The following is a 16,754-nucleotide window of genomic DNA, read 5'->3' as shown; positions in this document are numbered from 1 at the left end:
TAACTGGGAGCTCACCGTAATATTCTCCTAAGAGAACCCCTACAGTTATGTATTTAAACGAAAAGAGGTCATGGCCCTGAGCAATGATGACTACGACTCAGAGAAATAAAGGTACGTATAAGTGATTGAAGGGACTTTAAACTCCTTTTTGTATATAAATAACTTCTACTAGGTCTAGGTCCGTCCATTCACATATTTGAATTGATTGCATCCTGGACCACTTGCACGTGGTGGACCCTAGGGCAAGTCGCGTGCGTCAAATCTGATCGGAAATGTGGGAACAATCGGAAACCACACTATCATTACCCCTTCATTCCAACATAGTATTGGAGAAAGTTTCCACTTTATAATACATTGAACAATTCTTTGGCAATTCACGCTTTGTAAGTACAAGGTACCGTGCGATGTATACGGGTATGGAAAGTCAGTCTCTCTGTGATTGCACCGTATCCTGCGCAACAATCAATTGTGGCGAAAGAATGCCAAATCCACTGACAGCATTCAGTGGCGCGGGAGCCACCAATAAAGATGGCCGTTTCGTGGTACGCAGTGGCTTTCCTCGCCGCTTCCGCCCTTGGTGCTTCCATCGCACGTAAGTTTTTCATCTACGTTTTCTACCATTTTCTTGTAATCAAAGGTTACAGAGAGGCTTTTTATTAATTAAGCTGAAGTTTAGTAAAAAACTATTGTTAAATTAATAATCTTGTTTACAAAACAAGTTCTTTGTAAAAATAGCTATGAAAGATTCATGAATCCCGTTAAAAATATCATTGATTGGCGATTGCAAACCTAATCGTATCTCTAAAAATTTTACTAAGTACGTACATAGTGATAAAATTAATTATAATCGTAGCTCTCTAAATAATTTTGTAAATCAACTTAAAAATTACTTTTCTACTATCGTCAACTTAGATAAACATACACTTACTTGCACTTGACTCATTTTCTAGCCAACTCAAATATAATATACCTAATTATTATTTTACAATTATAATTAAGAATAATAAGTACCTACTGTAAATGAAAGACAATTTTTAGGGTTCCGCACCTCAAAAGAAAAAACGGAACCATTATAGGATCACTTTATTGTCTGTCTGTCCGTCTGTCCTGTCTGTCAAGAAAATCTACAGGGAACTTCCTGCTTACCTAGAATCATGACATTTGGCAGGTAGGTAGATTTTATAGAACAAGTAAAGGAAAAAATCCAAAACCGTGAATTCGTGGTTACATCACAAAAAAAAATTAAAATGTGTTCATGAAAAAATAATATAATTAGTATTTTCAATTATCAAAGTAAGATAACTATATCTAGTGGGATATCATTATATGAAAGGACTTTACCTGTACATTCTAAAACAGATTTCTATTTCTTTTTATTCATTATAGTTTTGGTTTTATGGTGCAAAATGTTAGAAAAAATACCCGAATACTGGACCCTCAGTGCGCAAGTCTGACTCGCATTTGGCCGGTATTTAGTTTGTTATCTTATTGTGATGTATAAGTACAGTCAACTCGCGTCTAGGTAGCGACATAATGTTCCGGTTCCGGCCATTTTCTTTAAATTATTTTAACATTATGTATCGTTAACATTATCTTTATTATGACAGTTATTTTTACCTGTGACACGCGGACAGACAGACGGACAGACAGACAGACAGACAGATAGACAGACAGCAGAGTGGCATTAAAAGGGTTCCGTTTTTACCTTTTGCGTATGTAACCCCAAGAAGTATCACTAAAAAATCTCATAATTGCAATACGGATTTGGATGGTCTTGGGATATATTTTTCACTATTACGGTCTACCAAAGTCTGCGACTAATCACAAATGGAGCACCTATTTTATACATATATGTATATGTATTAATTTTATTTATCAACGGGTTGCGGGGGTCAGTTGTTATCACTGCACATGAAGACGGGCATCCTGAATAATATGTGTTCAAAGAGTTAATCCAGACTGCTGAACCTTACTACATATATCGGAAACTTGCAAAATAACCAGAAGAAAACGGTATTAGGTAACTTTATCTTAGTGGGTCAATGATGAGTGATAACACAGATGCTAACACAATAGATACAGACTCCGGTTAACAAATAGAAACGTACGACTTTCTAAAAATCAATAATGATCAAAGGAATAAGGAAAAGAAAGGAAATTCTTAGGACTTTTAAACTAATCTTTAAAAAAAACACCCAAGTGCGAGTTGGACTCGCACAGGACGGGTTCTGTAGCATCGTACAAGGTATACAGTCTAACACTTTTATGTAGAACACTGCAAGTTAATGACGGACTGCGCTATCTATATGTGAATTAGTAAATTAATTTTTTCGTAAACACATTTTCGTTTATTTTTGGAACGTAACAACAAATTCACAGTTTTCGGATTTTGTCCTTTACTTGTACTCTACCTACCTGCCAAATTTTATGATTCTAGGTCAACGGGAAGTACCCTAAAGATTTTCGTGAAAGACACGACAGACGAACAAACAGACAATAAAGTGATCCTTTAAGGGTTCTTTTTTTTTCTTTTAAGGTACGGAACTCTAAAATTCATCGTTTTGAGATAGAATTTAAAATCCCGCTAAATAATTAAAAACCCCGTTAAGTGACAACGACGTGATGCGACAACGATTATTAAGGTCTATGGCGACAATAAAGTGTTAATTGCGTAGGTCAAAAAATAAACAATTATTTATTTTATAAATATTTAACATACTTACCTATTTATTTTTGTATGACCAATTTTGCTAGCGGAACGCGCACACGAAGAACTCTAAAGAAATTAGAACTCTAGACCGTTGTCATAGAGTGCAAGATAGATTGAGACGAAATCAGAATGTAATGCACGTATCCAATTGCACTTTTACTATCAACATATTAATTAGATAATGTTAGGTAGGTATATTTTATAGGTCGCTATGCATAGAATTGTAATCGCGAAGAGTTCCTACTAATTACATAATGCAGGTATTCCGTAAAAGGAGCTGAAGTCGCACGCGGTTAGACTACCGCGCGGCCGTTACAATGTTATGTCACTACAATTATGTAATTTGACTTCATTGACAACGAAACTGGGACAAATCGGTGATGATCGTTGTGCGTTTATCTCGTTTGATAAAATTTGAGTTTGAGTGGATACATTTTTTTATAAAAGCTACGAGTTAGGAGGATAAGTATGAAAGCTATTGACACTACCATGTATTTACATTTTAGAAGTAGGGATTTTCGTAAAAAGAATCTGCAATTTTTTGATTGGAAAGTTCTACTATATTTCTACTAAGGGATCCCATTAAAAATAGAATGCGTTGTAGAAATTTCTGCGTCCCGTCTTATGTTTTCTACTAATTTTCTTACTATAAATTAGGTAAACCTACTTGAATATACCTACTACCCCCTGTAGTAAACATAGTATTATCACGTAAGTAGATAGGTACTATTGCATAATTATTAGATTACTTATGTATCCACATGGTATCCACCGAAAAATTATACTTACTTAGGTACAAGACTAGTATATTTCTTCATTCTGGTTTTCCTTAAGTATATAAATATGTATCTACTTATATTTCAGTCATTGCTATGCCATTAATACAACTTACGATATAAGTAATAGAAATGTAAAGCATTAGTCATTGCAGTTTGCACTCGCGTTAATATTATTAAAAAGACAATGAGATTATAGATACTATTAACAAAAGAACAATCGCTCATATATTTTATACATTATGAACGATAAAATTTTCTTATTAAATATTTTTTTTTATCTATCAACATTAAAGGTTTATATTTACCCTTCCCTTGTATGTATGAAATGTTAACTACACTTTTTATAATGTAGTACCTACTTACTAATACACATATATATACCGAAGTAATATTTTTCCTTCATCATTATCATTTTCAGTATCATACATGCCATACCGACGGCCATCATTGGACACGAACATAAAAATAAGTCGAACCATGCGCCATTTAAAAAGTGTATGTACGTAGCTGCGGCTCGCAGAGTACCTTCGGTGATGGGCACTAACCTTAGAATGCATGTTTTTAACCCCCGACCCAAAAAGAGGGATGTTATAAGTTTGACGTGTGGCATCGTAGCTCCTAAACCAATGAACCGATTTTAATTTAGTTTTTTTTATTGTTTGAAAGGTGGCTTGATCGAGAGTGTTCTTAGCTATATATAATTCAAGAAAATCGGTTAAGCCGTTTAAAAGTTATTAGCTCTTTTCTAGTTACTGTAACCTTCACTTGTCGGGGGTGTTATACCTACATTTTTAATTTACACTTATGTATACTTTTTTAAATATTCACAAAATAAAACTTAGGTAATTACAAAAATTGTTACCTAAAATTAACTCGTCTACGGATTTTTACATTATGAATCTATATGAATCACTATTTTTTTTTTAATTTCTGTATTCTTCTATTCTACTCTTGTATTCTATTGAGTATTATTGATTGTGTGCCTATCTTTTGAGATAGGCTTATTATACTTTATAAAGTAGGTATGCTTTAATAAAAAAAACTCTATGTAAATCAATTAAAATTGCTTTGGTAGGGTATTAAGATTCTACTAAAAGATAACTGCTACGATTATGTACACTAAACATAATGATACACATAATATTGTATACCTAGTACATGAACTCCTAAGCCGAAATATTTTTTTCTTACTTTTACAGTGATATAAACAATATATACGTGTTATCAATATTTGATGATGGTGCTTGTAAATTACTTACTGTTTCTTCTGAATTAGAAGTTTCATGTTTAATTATTACTAAGAAAATTAACCTTTCAAGTTTCTCTGCATGCAAATTAATAAAGTTTAAACTTGATATTTAGCTCAGTAATGTAATGTTTCAGCGAGCAATTATGTTTTGGAAAAATCAGCATGTGGAAGAGTATGGGTGACAGTGTACTCCCCAGCGATACGATTAACAGGCGGAAAGAACTTGCTCGATGCTATCGAACTGAATTGGGATTTCAGTACCTGTTCCGATACGCCTATGCAGGTAATCTACACTTATTATATAATATACCTTATATTACATTATTTTATATTATAAAACTAAAGAAAACCGAGTAGTATAAAGAGGCAAAGTTATGTACGTTAAGTATAGGGAATGATCCGATTTTGAACATTCTTTCACTGATAGATGCTAATTTCTAATAGATCTTGAATAGATCTAGAATCTTGTTTTAAATGCTGATAGTTATGCTCCAATTGAGCCAACGTTCTAACTACAGAGCGTACCTACTTTGAATTTGCTGACTTTACTTAGAGTTAAAACGAGACAGATGTACATGTCAGAGATTTATTGATTTATTGATTCATTTATTGATTTATTGAAGATATAATTTTGTCTGTCAAACGAAGTCAAAATAAGTACACAACTACACACTCTGGATCTGTTTCTATTCCGCTGTCCGCTTTCTCTACTGACCAATGCAAACCGTGCGTCCCACGTTTTTCGTTTTACCCGATTAAGGCAAAGCCGATAGGAAGGATTATGATTTTAGCAGTCTATGTATGTATGTACATATGTGTGTATGTTTGTATACAGATTCTGTATGTTCCACCGTAGCGCCTAAACTACTGGGCCGATTTTTAATCATACAAGACGTATTCTCATAGCCAACTATAATTATTTTATACTTTTTTGTCTTCTCTAAAAACTTGGTATTTAAAAAATATACGTAAATTCTTTTTGATTTACGGGAAAATGGTTTTTATAAGCAAGGCAATGGTTTTTATAAGAATCCGACCTTAGCGTGTATGTATTCTTAACACGCACTTAACGGGTTGCTTATGCGACGATTCCATAGAATTCTAAGTACATCTAACATTAGGGTACGCATTTAACATTCACGGTGTTAAAGTTGAGAGAATGTAAACACGCGCTTGTTTTTCTCATAAACACTTTCGGACTTGACACTGAAATATTGAACGGGTGTTTTTATTACCGCATCATTACTCTTTGTACTCGCTACTCGCTGTTACTTGTTTGTGTTACGAAACCTAGTACAGTAGGTACCTATATTATCTAGTGGAAGCCAAGTGGAAGTCTTTATTCACACGTCCAGTCGCCTGACTATCGCCATTATCGCTGTGTATAAAATCATTACATTGAACGGAACGACACGCATAGGTATCTACTACGTAATGTTAACTTTGTATAACAATTAAGTAGGTAAATCATGGCCAGTATCTATATCCAATTTACGTTCTATATCCTTAGTCCAATTAATTCTAATGTTTTTTTCAGTCTAGACTTAGTTTTTAACCTAATTTTTTTTTAAACCTCGTCAGCTTCTATATCATTTATTATGGGAAGTTACTTAAAGGGAAAGGAACAATGCCCATTAGGTAGGAACATTATGAGAACGCCTAGAATATCTTTAGTTGTAGCGTTAAAAGAATAAGACAATTTTCTATTAGGTGAAAATTATTTCTAAACACAAAACTTAGATCAATTGAAAGGACGCAAAGGTTGTTAAGGAACCTTTTATCGTCAAATTTCAAGCTAAATTAGATTTTTGAAGCAAAGTGCTTTGAAGAATTTAGTAATTCAGGCAAGCCATTATCTACTTAAATACTTATTTACTGTATTTTATCTATCTTAACCAAAAAAATTAAAGAAAACGTTCGAATTTAGTCTAATATTTTATATGACTGGCAGAAAAAGGCACTGGCCTCAATTTCGAAATCAAAAGATGTGAAAAATACTTATTTCATGTAAGCCGACTTATGAAAGCCAAGATTCTATCATCAGTTCGAAAAACAGAATCTTCTGAGAAGAACTGGCGTGAACCTCAGCATACCACACACTTAACTAACTTTAAATATTTAAATAATTTTCAATGATTCAATTGTACGAATTAAGTCTCTGTTTTCATTTCAGATAGGTCTTTTCAATGACAGGCCTATGTCGTGGAAAAACGCTTTGGCCACGTTCCCTTTAAACTCAGCTGTCGGATTCGTTATCACGAACATTTCTCTCGGTGAAGGAAGTCTACCCGCTGGCTGGGAAAGTAGCCCCGGAGTCAAAGGCCCCCACTGCCTCTGGCCGTGGGTTGGTGCAGGAAACAGTTTTATACAATCGTTCAACTGCCTGAAGATTCAGCCAACATGGATGGAAGATAACGCGTGAGTAACTTATACAGGGTGTAACCAGAACTCTAGCAAAAACGAAGACAGGTGATAGTACTGATGGTAACTGATAAGAAACCATAAAAAACTACTTTTTTTATTTTAAATCCTGTATTTATAAAAAGCAATCGCCCGCCGACGCTATTCTTCCCTATCCCGTGGGAATTTCGAAAAGTTTGACCCTACAACTTATTACATTCAAAAAGGAACCTCTGAGCAAACAGCTTACCAAGGCCAGGGTGTTGATACTTGATAAAATGGTATTTTGTCCCATTCTGAGAAATGATAACAAACAAATGCCTAGTTATAAATTAAAAATACATTCATTTTCATAACGACACTTGGCAAATCGCAAATCTTATTTTAGCTCCATTATCTTATTCAACGTTAATGAAGAAGAATGACCCCGTATCTACTTTCTTCAGTGGCAAGACAAAGATAAGATACCATTAACTCTTTAATGACGAGATTGGTTTGTAAAGTATCTTATTACTTTCCTGCCCACATATTTCCTTATAACTCTTACAAGTTCATTGCTTGAGGGCATAGGCAAAGAATGAGTAACGTATTGTATACCTAATATTAATGTTAATTTTCTTTTCTTTTCGGGCTAGCTGCTATGACTTATAAATAATTTTAAGTGAGAATAAGCATATCACTACTGTACTACTGTCTACTGTAAAATTGTTTATGATGCCATGAGTCTTAAGCAGATTCAGAGCATGTTACATGGAACCTACTAAACTTAGTCACACTTATTTAAGTTTGATCAAAATCGGTTGAATAGAACACTTTATCGGCCGATGACCGGAATCAGGCAGGTGAAGCCACCTAAGTGCGAAAACTCTAATAATAATAATTTATAATGATCAGGAAAGTTCGTTTTAAGTATCGGTATGTCCCTACCTAAATGATAGTGGCATTCTAAGAACAGAAACAGGCTGACCTGTTACAAGAAACTGTTGTGGAAAAATATGTTTATATTTCAGGGATAAAATCAACAAACTGCGTATTGGCGAGCTTGCTATACCCGGTACGCACAATGCTGGCGCGTGGAAGTTCGACACAGAAATCAGCACGGTCGAACGGGATAGCTTCGTGCTGTGCCAGGACCGCTCCATCTGGGCTCAACTGGTCCACGGCATCAGATATTTTGACTTCCGCATCGCATATTATGACTTTTATGAGAGAGAAGAAGACAGGTAAGTCACTTCGCGTGGTAAAAAGGTACCTATAGGTTATCTTCTTAACGGCCCAAGAATTAAAAAAAAACCTTTAGCAGAATAAAAAAAAAGAAATGAAAACCTGCCTAACCGATCGCAACGAGGTACCTAGGTACTTTCGTGTTTTTGCATAGAATCATTATTAACTTTACTTTCTTTAAGTATAACTGAATACCTATATGAATTACCTATCTATACCTAACACATAGCAATAAAATTAAATCAGGAAATTCGATATCAGGAGTCAGGACGCGATTCAAATTTTATTCCAAAATTAATAAAAATTAAAAATTATGTCAGACACCTTAAAATATAGCGTAAAATAAACTTATGCTGATTCCCGTGACTTCGCTACTTTAAAATATCGAAATAAGTAAGTACGAAATAAGTAGGTAAGACGTTAACAACTATAGACCGTTATTTAATGAATAAATGATATTGAAATGAAATGAAATGAATGATAAAATTTTATGGTAAATGATAATTTATTTATGTGTAACAACTGATTTCATATAAGTGACCTCCTAGGTGAAATCTATATGAAACAAATAAAAATAATACTTTAAAACTTCGTATATTTTACATATTTTACTAGCACAAATAGAAAACCGGGCAGTTACGTGAAGATCGGTCACGCATGGCTAGGCTACCCTAATTATTATCTGATGCCGATATGCAATTTTATTATTATATGCGTAATTTTCATCGCGATCGCTGTAAATACACCTTGTAGCTACTTACAATCATCATGATTGACTCATCGCCGACTACTACTGACCACGGATCTCCTTTAGAGTAAGAAGGCTTAGGCTATGGTCTACCATGCTGGCCCAGTGTGGATTGGCAGGCTTCACACACCTTTGAGAACATTGTGAAGAGCTCTTAGGCATGCAGGTTTCCTCACGATGTTTTCCTTCACCGTTAAAGCAAGGAATATTTAATTGTTTAAAACGCACATACATACCTCTGAAAACTTAAAGGTGCGTGCCCGGAATCGAACTTCCGAACTCCCGAATAGGAGGTGGACGTCTCAACCACTGGTCTATCATGAAGTAGGTACTTACAGTACTATAAAAAATAAATGATAAAGTTCTTACAACATAATAGAAAGACTACCTACCGACATAACAGCAGGAAAGTAATGTCTGACTTGAACAATTTCCTATATTTACAGATACTGGCTGAATCACAACCTCATTCGTGTCCGTCCGTTATTACCATTATTAAAAGAAATAAAAGCTTTTCTAGACAGTACTAAAGAGGTAAGTTTATAAACAATAAAATAAACTTAAGACTAACTAAAATAGTCATTTATATTTGTGAAAAACAAAGGAAAAGATCAAAAGAAGGGTTCTGTAACCTATTAACCTATTTATTAAATATTGGTAAACAATATCTAAACTTACCAACCTTAGGTAGATAGGTACTATTATAAATTATATGAGTAACAAAAATCTAAGTCAACTCATTAGTTTATCATATATAACTTACTTCCAGGTATGATTGCAGATAATATTTTTTCAAAATTTTCTGTAATCGATTTTCAGGTTATATTCCTTGACGCTCATCACTTTCCTGTTGGATTCTACCATCAAAATGGGGCGCCAATTCAACAAGTGCATCGGGGCTTGCTGAATATAGTTCAAAGAGAGTTGGGTCCACATATAGCGCCTGCGTCGCAGTTTGCCACGGGGCCCGGTACGAGAGGTCCAACACTGCAGGCCTTCGTGGACGCCGGTAGACGGCTCCTATTCAGCTATGTCGACAATAGTATCGTTGCTGGTAATTAGAACTGTGGAGGAAGCTAGGACCCACAAAGGATTCTTTGTGAGTCCTGGCTTCACGCTGCAGGAAGTATTAACTAGAAGTAAGTGGTCTCACCTAATGGTTAGGAACCATACAACTGCGAGCACAAAATTCCACAAGCCATGGTAGGCCTTAGTTAGTTTAGGGTAGGTTTGCACCTAGCCGATTAATATCAGGTCATAATTTAAAAATGTTTGTTGAGCATTTTCAAGTAGGGTAGGTAACCAGTGATTTTATGCTTTTATGACCTGTACGCCATTGACTAATGCTAAGATGCAGTTGCACTAACCTGGAATTAGATAGGTTACCCCTAATCTAAACAGTTAGGTACTCCGAAGCATCGTACCGAAACGTTAAACGCGTTTTTCACCTACCTACCTTATTACCTACTCTCTAACCTACCTTAACCTACTCTTATTAGATATTTAACTAATAACCTTTACTCTTTAGAAAGATACAAACATAAATCATTACAATACTTTTTACGTAAGGATTATCATACAAACAAACTGCATTGCTGCATGAGAAGTTCTGTAATAAATAATTTAAAAGGTATTCTATTATTACAGAATAATACATTAAATTATATAGGTAACATTGCAGCATAACTAAATTAATTGTGCAATAGCGTTTAAAACTACATTACATAAATATGCGTATGGCGTCATAACAATTATTATAAAATAATAATTACACCTCTTATTTAATTTGAATGCAGAAGGTTTCTAATAAGAAATTTCACACAGTATCTCAAAATCGTTTCAAAAATTGCAAAGACCTAGCTAGAAGAGCTAGCGCGTCTTTAGAGTGCCTTTAGTCCGCTAAAACCACCGCCAACGCCGTTTCCGAAATGTATTTTTTAACAGTCTAAGCGACTATTAGAATACAAAATACATAATATGGAGGCATTGAAGGGACCGTGATCTATACGGATTAAAGACACTCTCCAAGGCCGCAACAGCCTTAGGATTCAAGTTCAATCAGTGGCGATACCGCAATTTTGATAATATGCATTGAAAAATCTGAATTTCTTTCATGTGGTGATAAATACTTTCATAAAATAATTCATAATTCTGCTGTTTCAGGTAACAGATGGTTATGGCCGATATTGCCTCATCTTTGGGCAAACACCAACCGCCCCTCAGAACTCTTCCATTTCTTAGACAATATGATCGATAGATCACCGCTGCCTTCTGCTCGATCGCCACTATTTTCTGCTATGGCACAGACCACCCCTACCGTCTTAGACATCCTACTAGTGAGAGGATCATTAAGAGAAAACGCAGATGCTGTCAACAGAAATGTCACAGCACGCCTTAAAACTCGTTGGCGGAATAACGCCAACATTGTTTCTACGGACTTTTTCCTGGGCAACGACGTCACCGACGTGTCCATAGCACTGAGTGTCGAACGCTCCAGTCGGTTATGACGAAGCGGAGTACGTCTTCGAACCGGAGGGATTCTCGTCAATAAGTGGCATCGTCCCCGATTGCAGGTTTATGGACGTCGCTCCCCAGGACTTCCACTTACGGAGTACCACCGAAACCGTTCTAAAACGGCTCGTTGATATTATATAAATTGACCAATTGATTTATTACTGTCACTTCCATCACTGAACGGAGTCTTCCGGTACATTAATGCTTTAACACTGCCTGACATTCCACTCATATGATTCCGGCAAACAATGTAGTGAGATAAATTATGTAATATTAATTATTATTATTGTTAAGAGTGAACTAGTCCATCGTTACTTGATAAGAAACGATTTGTTTTACGAAACCAAAATTAAACATATCATTGTATTATTATTTTTTTATTTAATATTCATGCCTAGTTATCAAATGGTAGGTATAGTAAAAAAACAAGGGAAAATGTTAAAAAAAATCACTTATATTACTCACTTATTCTATTACAATAAATAATATCTAAATTTTAAAATTAATTGTACTTGCAATAAACGAGGTAGATTAGCCGTGCAATAAAGCACAAAACAGTCATTTTTATCACGTGTGCGGTGCTAACAGAGGCAGCAACTCTGCACGACTCATACGGGATAACGCCCGAGCATCGAGTCCCATCGCAGCTGCAGCGCCGCGAACATCGAGGCCAAAGCTCTGTAGAAGCGCAGCGAGCGCCACTTCCTCTCCAGTTCTAGGATCTCGCAACCGGGGACACGACCCGTTGCACTGAGGCCACGAGCAGCGCTCTATCAGTCTCCGCGGTGCACATCGGGCACGAACTCGTCTGCTGCCGTTGCTGAACCGGCGTTCCCAACAAGAGATAGCTCTGGGTAACGATACACCTGACACGTTGATCGCCAACCATTCCGGGCGAGCGAGTGCGCCGTGAGCGATACAAGCCGGAGCAAAAGTAAAACGCACGCGTTTCAGACTCGCGCGAATCGCTGAGCCCGTCTCGTGAACCGCATCCCACTGTGCTCTCGTTCGTGGGGCTCGAACTCCTTCTGCAGTCAATTGGGCTGAGTCAAAGAGGTACTGGAAAACAAAAAGAGGTGTCCGAATGTGCGGATACAAGCGATATCCGAAATAACACAGCCAGGGTTTATCTCGATACTCTCTGACGCAGGAATTCGGCGGAGATCCCGACCACAGAGAATGGCCTAGCCGGGCGATGGCATCGGCTGAGGATGCACGCCTCGCTTTCGGCGGCCTATCCAGAAACCAACCAGAATCTGCGATGGCAGCGACACGAATGCCATGTGCGCGAAGGCTTCGTCTTGCGGCATCCACGTGAAGCATAACACCAGTTCCACCCGCACTCGATCCGACGAGCAGCAAACGACCGGCAAGTCCGATTTTCAAGAGTTCGTCGAGTACAGAACGTACGATGTAACAGCCTGCGAACGCAAAGCTGCTATTGGAACTAGAGTGTCGGTTTGTGCGTGTACCCGCCCACATATCACTGGAGCAGTATGGCAGCAGGACGTGGTTGGAAGCGTGCCAAATTGGATTAGCCTGTGGGTCGGAGGAGAGCAGAGCTGGCGCCCTCCGAGCTCGAGGCCATCGCGTGGAGGACATGAGGCTGGGTCGACGACGCCAGCGCGCGTCGCACGACGCCTTGTCCCAGCAGTAGCCGCCGCCTTCCAAGTACACCACCCAGTGGTGGTTGTTGCTGCCGCGACGAATATAATATCTGAAATTTATAAAATACTTCTAAAAATTGCAAATAAAAAACTTTTACTTAAGAAAGAGCTTTTTTAGGGTTCCGTACCCGAACGATTCCAACGGGACCCTACTAGTAAGCCTCAGCTGTCCCTCCATCTGTTCATCCGTCTGTCTGTTCGTCTGTCTGTCTGCGAGCCGTATCTCAGAACCATAATAGATAGAGAGTTGAAATTTTCAGTGTGTGTGTGTCTATTGTCGCTAAACAACAAATAATGAAAATAAAAAATTCAAAATGGCTGTCTTGCAGATTAAAAAAAATCCAAATACAGAGTACGTGCACACCTTGCACGATGGTTCGGAACACTTTCCAGTTTCATTTTGTTTTCCTTGATAGCAAATCGAAACGTATTTCGTTTCGTTTATACAACCTCAGTACTCAGTAGTATTACATAATAGTACCTACTTAGTAGCTGTGGTAGTAGGTAGATATATCTGTACCTTCAAAGGTGATCCCAATCCACAAAAACTGAAAAACTCATTTCAATCGACATTCAAGGTGTATGATATAATATATCATATTATAGTAGGCAAACAGCGATATATGACTTGTAAGTATACTTTGAAGTCTTTATTGTAAATGATAAATTGTTACTTACTTAATATCTTACAGATCTGTGAAAGCTTATTTGAATAAAACATCATGCCTTGTCCCTTTGCCGGTAAAGGTTTATCGGCTTGGGAGTGAGGCCACATTGCTTAGCCAACACATTATCCCAAATTCATTATTTAACCTGTAATCTACTTATTTATTAAGAAACTTACCCCGCTGGCGACCCATCGTTGCAGATCAGCGTAGTGTTGGACAGCCACACAAGTCTCAGGCTGTCGGGCGGTGCTGCACTCTCACAGGCCGCGACCAGTGCCTGAAAATTTATAATAGCACTAGAGGATACCCGCGACTTCGTCCGCGTGGATTTAGGTTTTTAAAGATCCCGTGGGAACTGTTTGATTTTCCGGGATAAAAAGTTGCCTATGTCAATTGCAGAAACGCAAGCTACCTCAGTTCCAAATTTCATACAAATCGTTTATGTGGATGGGTCTTTAGGAATTCCGTGGGAACTCTTTGATTTTCCGGGATAAAAGTAGCCTATGTCCATCCCCGGGATATAAGCTAACCGTGTACCACGACAGAATCGGTTAAACTCTTGGGCCGTGAAAAGGTAGCAGACAGACCGACAGACAGACAGACAGACAGACAGATAGACCGACAGACAAACAGATAGACAGACAGACACTCTTGCACATTTATAATATTGAGTATGGATTAGGATTAGAGCCTATCGGAGACAATGTAGCTATCTTTCAGTGAAAGAATTTTCAGAATAGTTCCAGAGATTACTACCCCCTACATCCAATCTCCTCCCTCCCTTTGGACGACCTCCCTGGCGCAGTGGTAAGCGCTGTGGTCTTAATAGTAGGAGGTCCCGAATTCGATTCCCGGTAGGGGTTTGGAATTCCATAATTTCTAAATTTCCGGTATGGTCTGGTGGGAGGTTTCTGTCGTAGCTAGTAACCACCCTACAGGCACAACCGTGCGATTTATCGTTCCGGCGTTCCGTTTAATGAAAACTGCCATACTCCTTCCAGGTTAGCCTGCATCTTAGACTGCATCTTCACTTACCACTAGGTGAGATTGCAGTCAAGGGCTAACTTGTCTAGTCTGGTTTTTCTTGAAATCTTTACCTTTCTAAATGCATAAGTTCATAATGTATTTGTAGCTCAATCAAACTAAAACAACTGTACGGATTTGTACAAAGGTAAACGAAACAGTTATTTTTCTAAAATCAGCAGTACAAAAAGGATAGAATAATTTCTACGACCGAAGAGTCGAACTGGAGTTCTAAATTGTAACGCTTAGGTAGGTATGTAATATGTATTAGCACGGTACATAAAAGTTTAAATTCCCGTGGGAACTCTTTGATTTTCCGTATAAAAAGCTATTTCCGCCCCTGCGATGTAAGCTAACTCTGTACCCATCAAAATCGGTTAAATCGTTAGGCCGTGAAAAGCTAGCAGACAGACAGACACACTTTTGCATTTATAATATTACTAGATGACGCCCGCGACTCCGTCCGCGTGGATTTATGTTTTTTAAAAATCTTTGTTTTTCCGGAATAAAAAGTTCCGAGCATTATTAATTTTACCATGTCGGTGACGCGATCCTGAAGTTTTTACCCATCTCAAAATCGTACAACGCGCTTATAGAAGGTTTTCTTCAAAAAATATTCAAAGAAAAGGTGTAGGAATTAAGCGAATCGAAGCAATATACATACAAAAGACACAAGAAAAAGACAACCGAAATAAAGTAGATAAAGGTACGAATGCTTGTATTCATAATATTATACGCATTTGCATCCCGGATCAAAACAAAGAAAATATTCAGAAAGCGATATTTTGTAACTTGGAGCAAGTTTGGTTGTCTGTAGATATTTAGTTCTTTACTCCCTCGCATCCATCCGTCCGAGTTTTACTAGGAAGACATTCCCAGTTACAATTTTTTTCATTTGTTTTGAGAACAACCTAAACGAGATGCATACAAAAATCGTAATCCAGAACACTATACAGAACTTGATAACGTAAATTGTATGATAATCGATTCAGTCGCTATACAAATTTGAAAATATTAATCATTTAACGGAAACCTTGCGGGCGCGGCGGAAAAAGTGGGAAAATCTAAATTTTTCTTTTTGCTATTGTGATGTTGTTCAATTACTTATCGATGTTGTTTACGAATACTAATTATAAAACATAGTTAAGTAAGTACTTATAGTTTATTTAATAACTAATACACAAATATATCCCAAAACAAAACAAACAAGAACACTAATCGTCACCAACGCCGACACCTGCCAAGTGCAAGTGACGTATCACAGAGTAAACAAATGGATGCGTACACAGAGGGTCCATGTGAGCCAGTAGGAGCGACGGCCGCTCGCAGTCATCGCGGAAGGCTGTGATCACAGCGCGGCAGGCGACCGCGGACACACCCCATGCTGCCGATGGCTGTGCCGGCACTGGCAGGAGTGGCAGCTGGCAGGCGCAGCGGTGGTGGTGCCGAACGCGCGCTACGGTAGCACTACTCCCTGTTTACAAAATAAAGCCTCTATTTAGAGCGAGGGCGAAGGGCCGCCTCGTCGCGCGGCGTCGGACCGAATAAAGGTAAGAGGCGGGCGGCTCGTTTGTGAGTTGTGAGGCAGGGGCAGCGGGACCGGCTCCGGCGGCGAGATCAAACGCGGCGCAGATCAAAGGCGCCGCCGCGCGATCGGCATCCGTCATTATTATTATGCAAGCATTACGGAGCGCGCGTGACTCAGGCGAGTGGGCCACGCGAGCTGCGCGGGCGCCGCGCCACTCTCCCCGCGCAACCCTATGCGCACCCCC

At 38.0% G+C, this 16,754-nt stretch overlaps 2 protein-coding genes across 2 annotated transcripts; one reads left to right on the top strand and one right to left on the bottom strand.

Annotated features, from left to right (window-relative positions):
* The first annotated feature begins 485 nt into the window (after nucleotides 1-485).
* Nucleotides 486-11,996, top strand: LOC123870370 (PI-PLC X domain-containing protein 3). Its single transcript, XM_045913653.1, has 7 exons — nucleotides 486-592; nucleotides 4,873-5,021; nucleotides 6,912-7,156; nucleotides 8,149-8,361; nucleotides 9,557-9,644; nucleotides 9,930-10,164; nucleotides 11,274-11,996. Exons 1-7 carry the CDS (start codon nucleotides 529-531, stop codon nucleotides 11,615-11,617), a joined length of 1,338 nt encoding a protein of 445 aa, XP_045769609.1. The 5' UTR covers nucleotides 486-528; the 3' UTR covers nucleotides 11,618-11,996.
* Nucleotides 11,997-12,058: 62 nt separating this feature from the next.
* Nucleotides 12,059-16,683, bottom strand: LOC123870373 (palmitoleoyl-protein carboxylesterase NOTUM). Its single transcript, XM_045913655.1, has 3 exons — nucleotides 16,268-16,683; nucleotides 14,136-14,236; nucleotides 12,059-13,341 (listed from the first exon to the last, which is right to left on the bottom strand). The coding sequence occupies exons 1-3, from the start codon at nucleotides 16,313-16,315 to the stop codon at nucleotides 12,192-12,194; spliced, it is 1,299 nt and encodes a 432-aa protein (XP_045769611.1). The 5' UTR covers nucleotides 16,316-16,683; the 3' UTR covers nucleotides 12,059-12,191.
* Between the last annotated feature and the right edge of the window lie 71 nt (nucleotides 16,684-16,754).

The sequence above is a fragment of the Maniola jurtina genome, chromosome 12 (assembly GCF_905333055.1).
Source record: "Maniola jurtina chromosome 12, ilManJurt1.1, whole genome shotgun sequence".
Classification (NCBI taxonomy): Eukaryota; Metazoa; Arthropoda; class Insecta; order Lepidoptera; family Nymphalidae; genus Maniola; species Maniola jurtina.
This window is presented reverse-complemented; position numbering and strand designations above follow the sequence as displayed.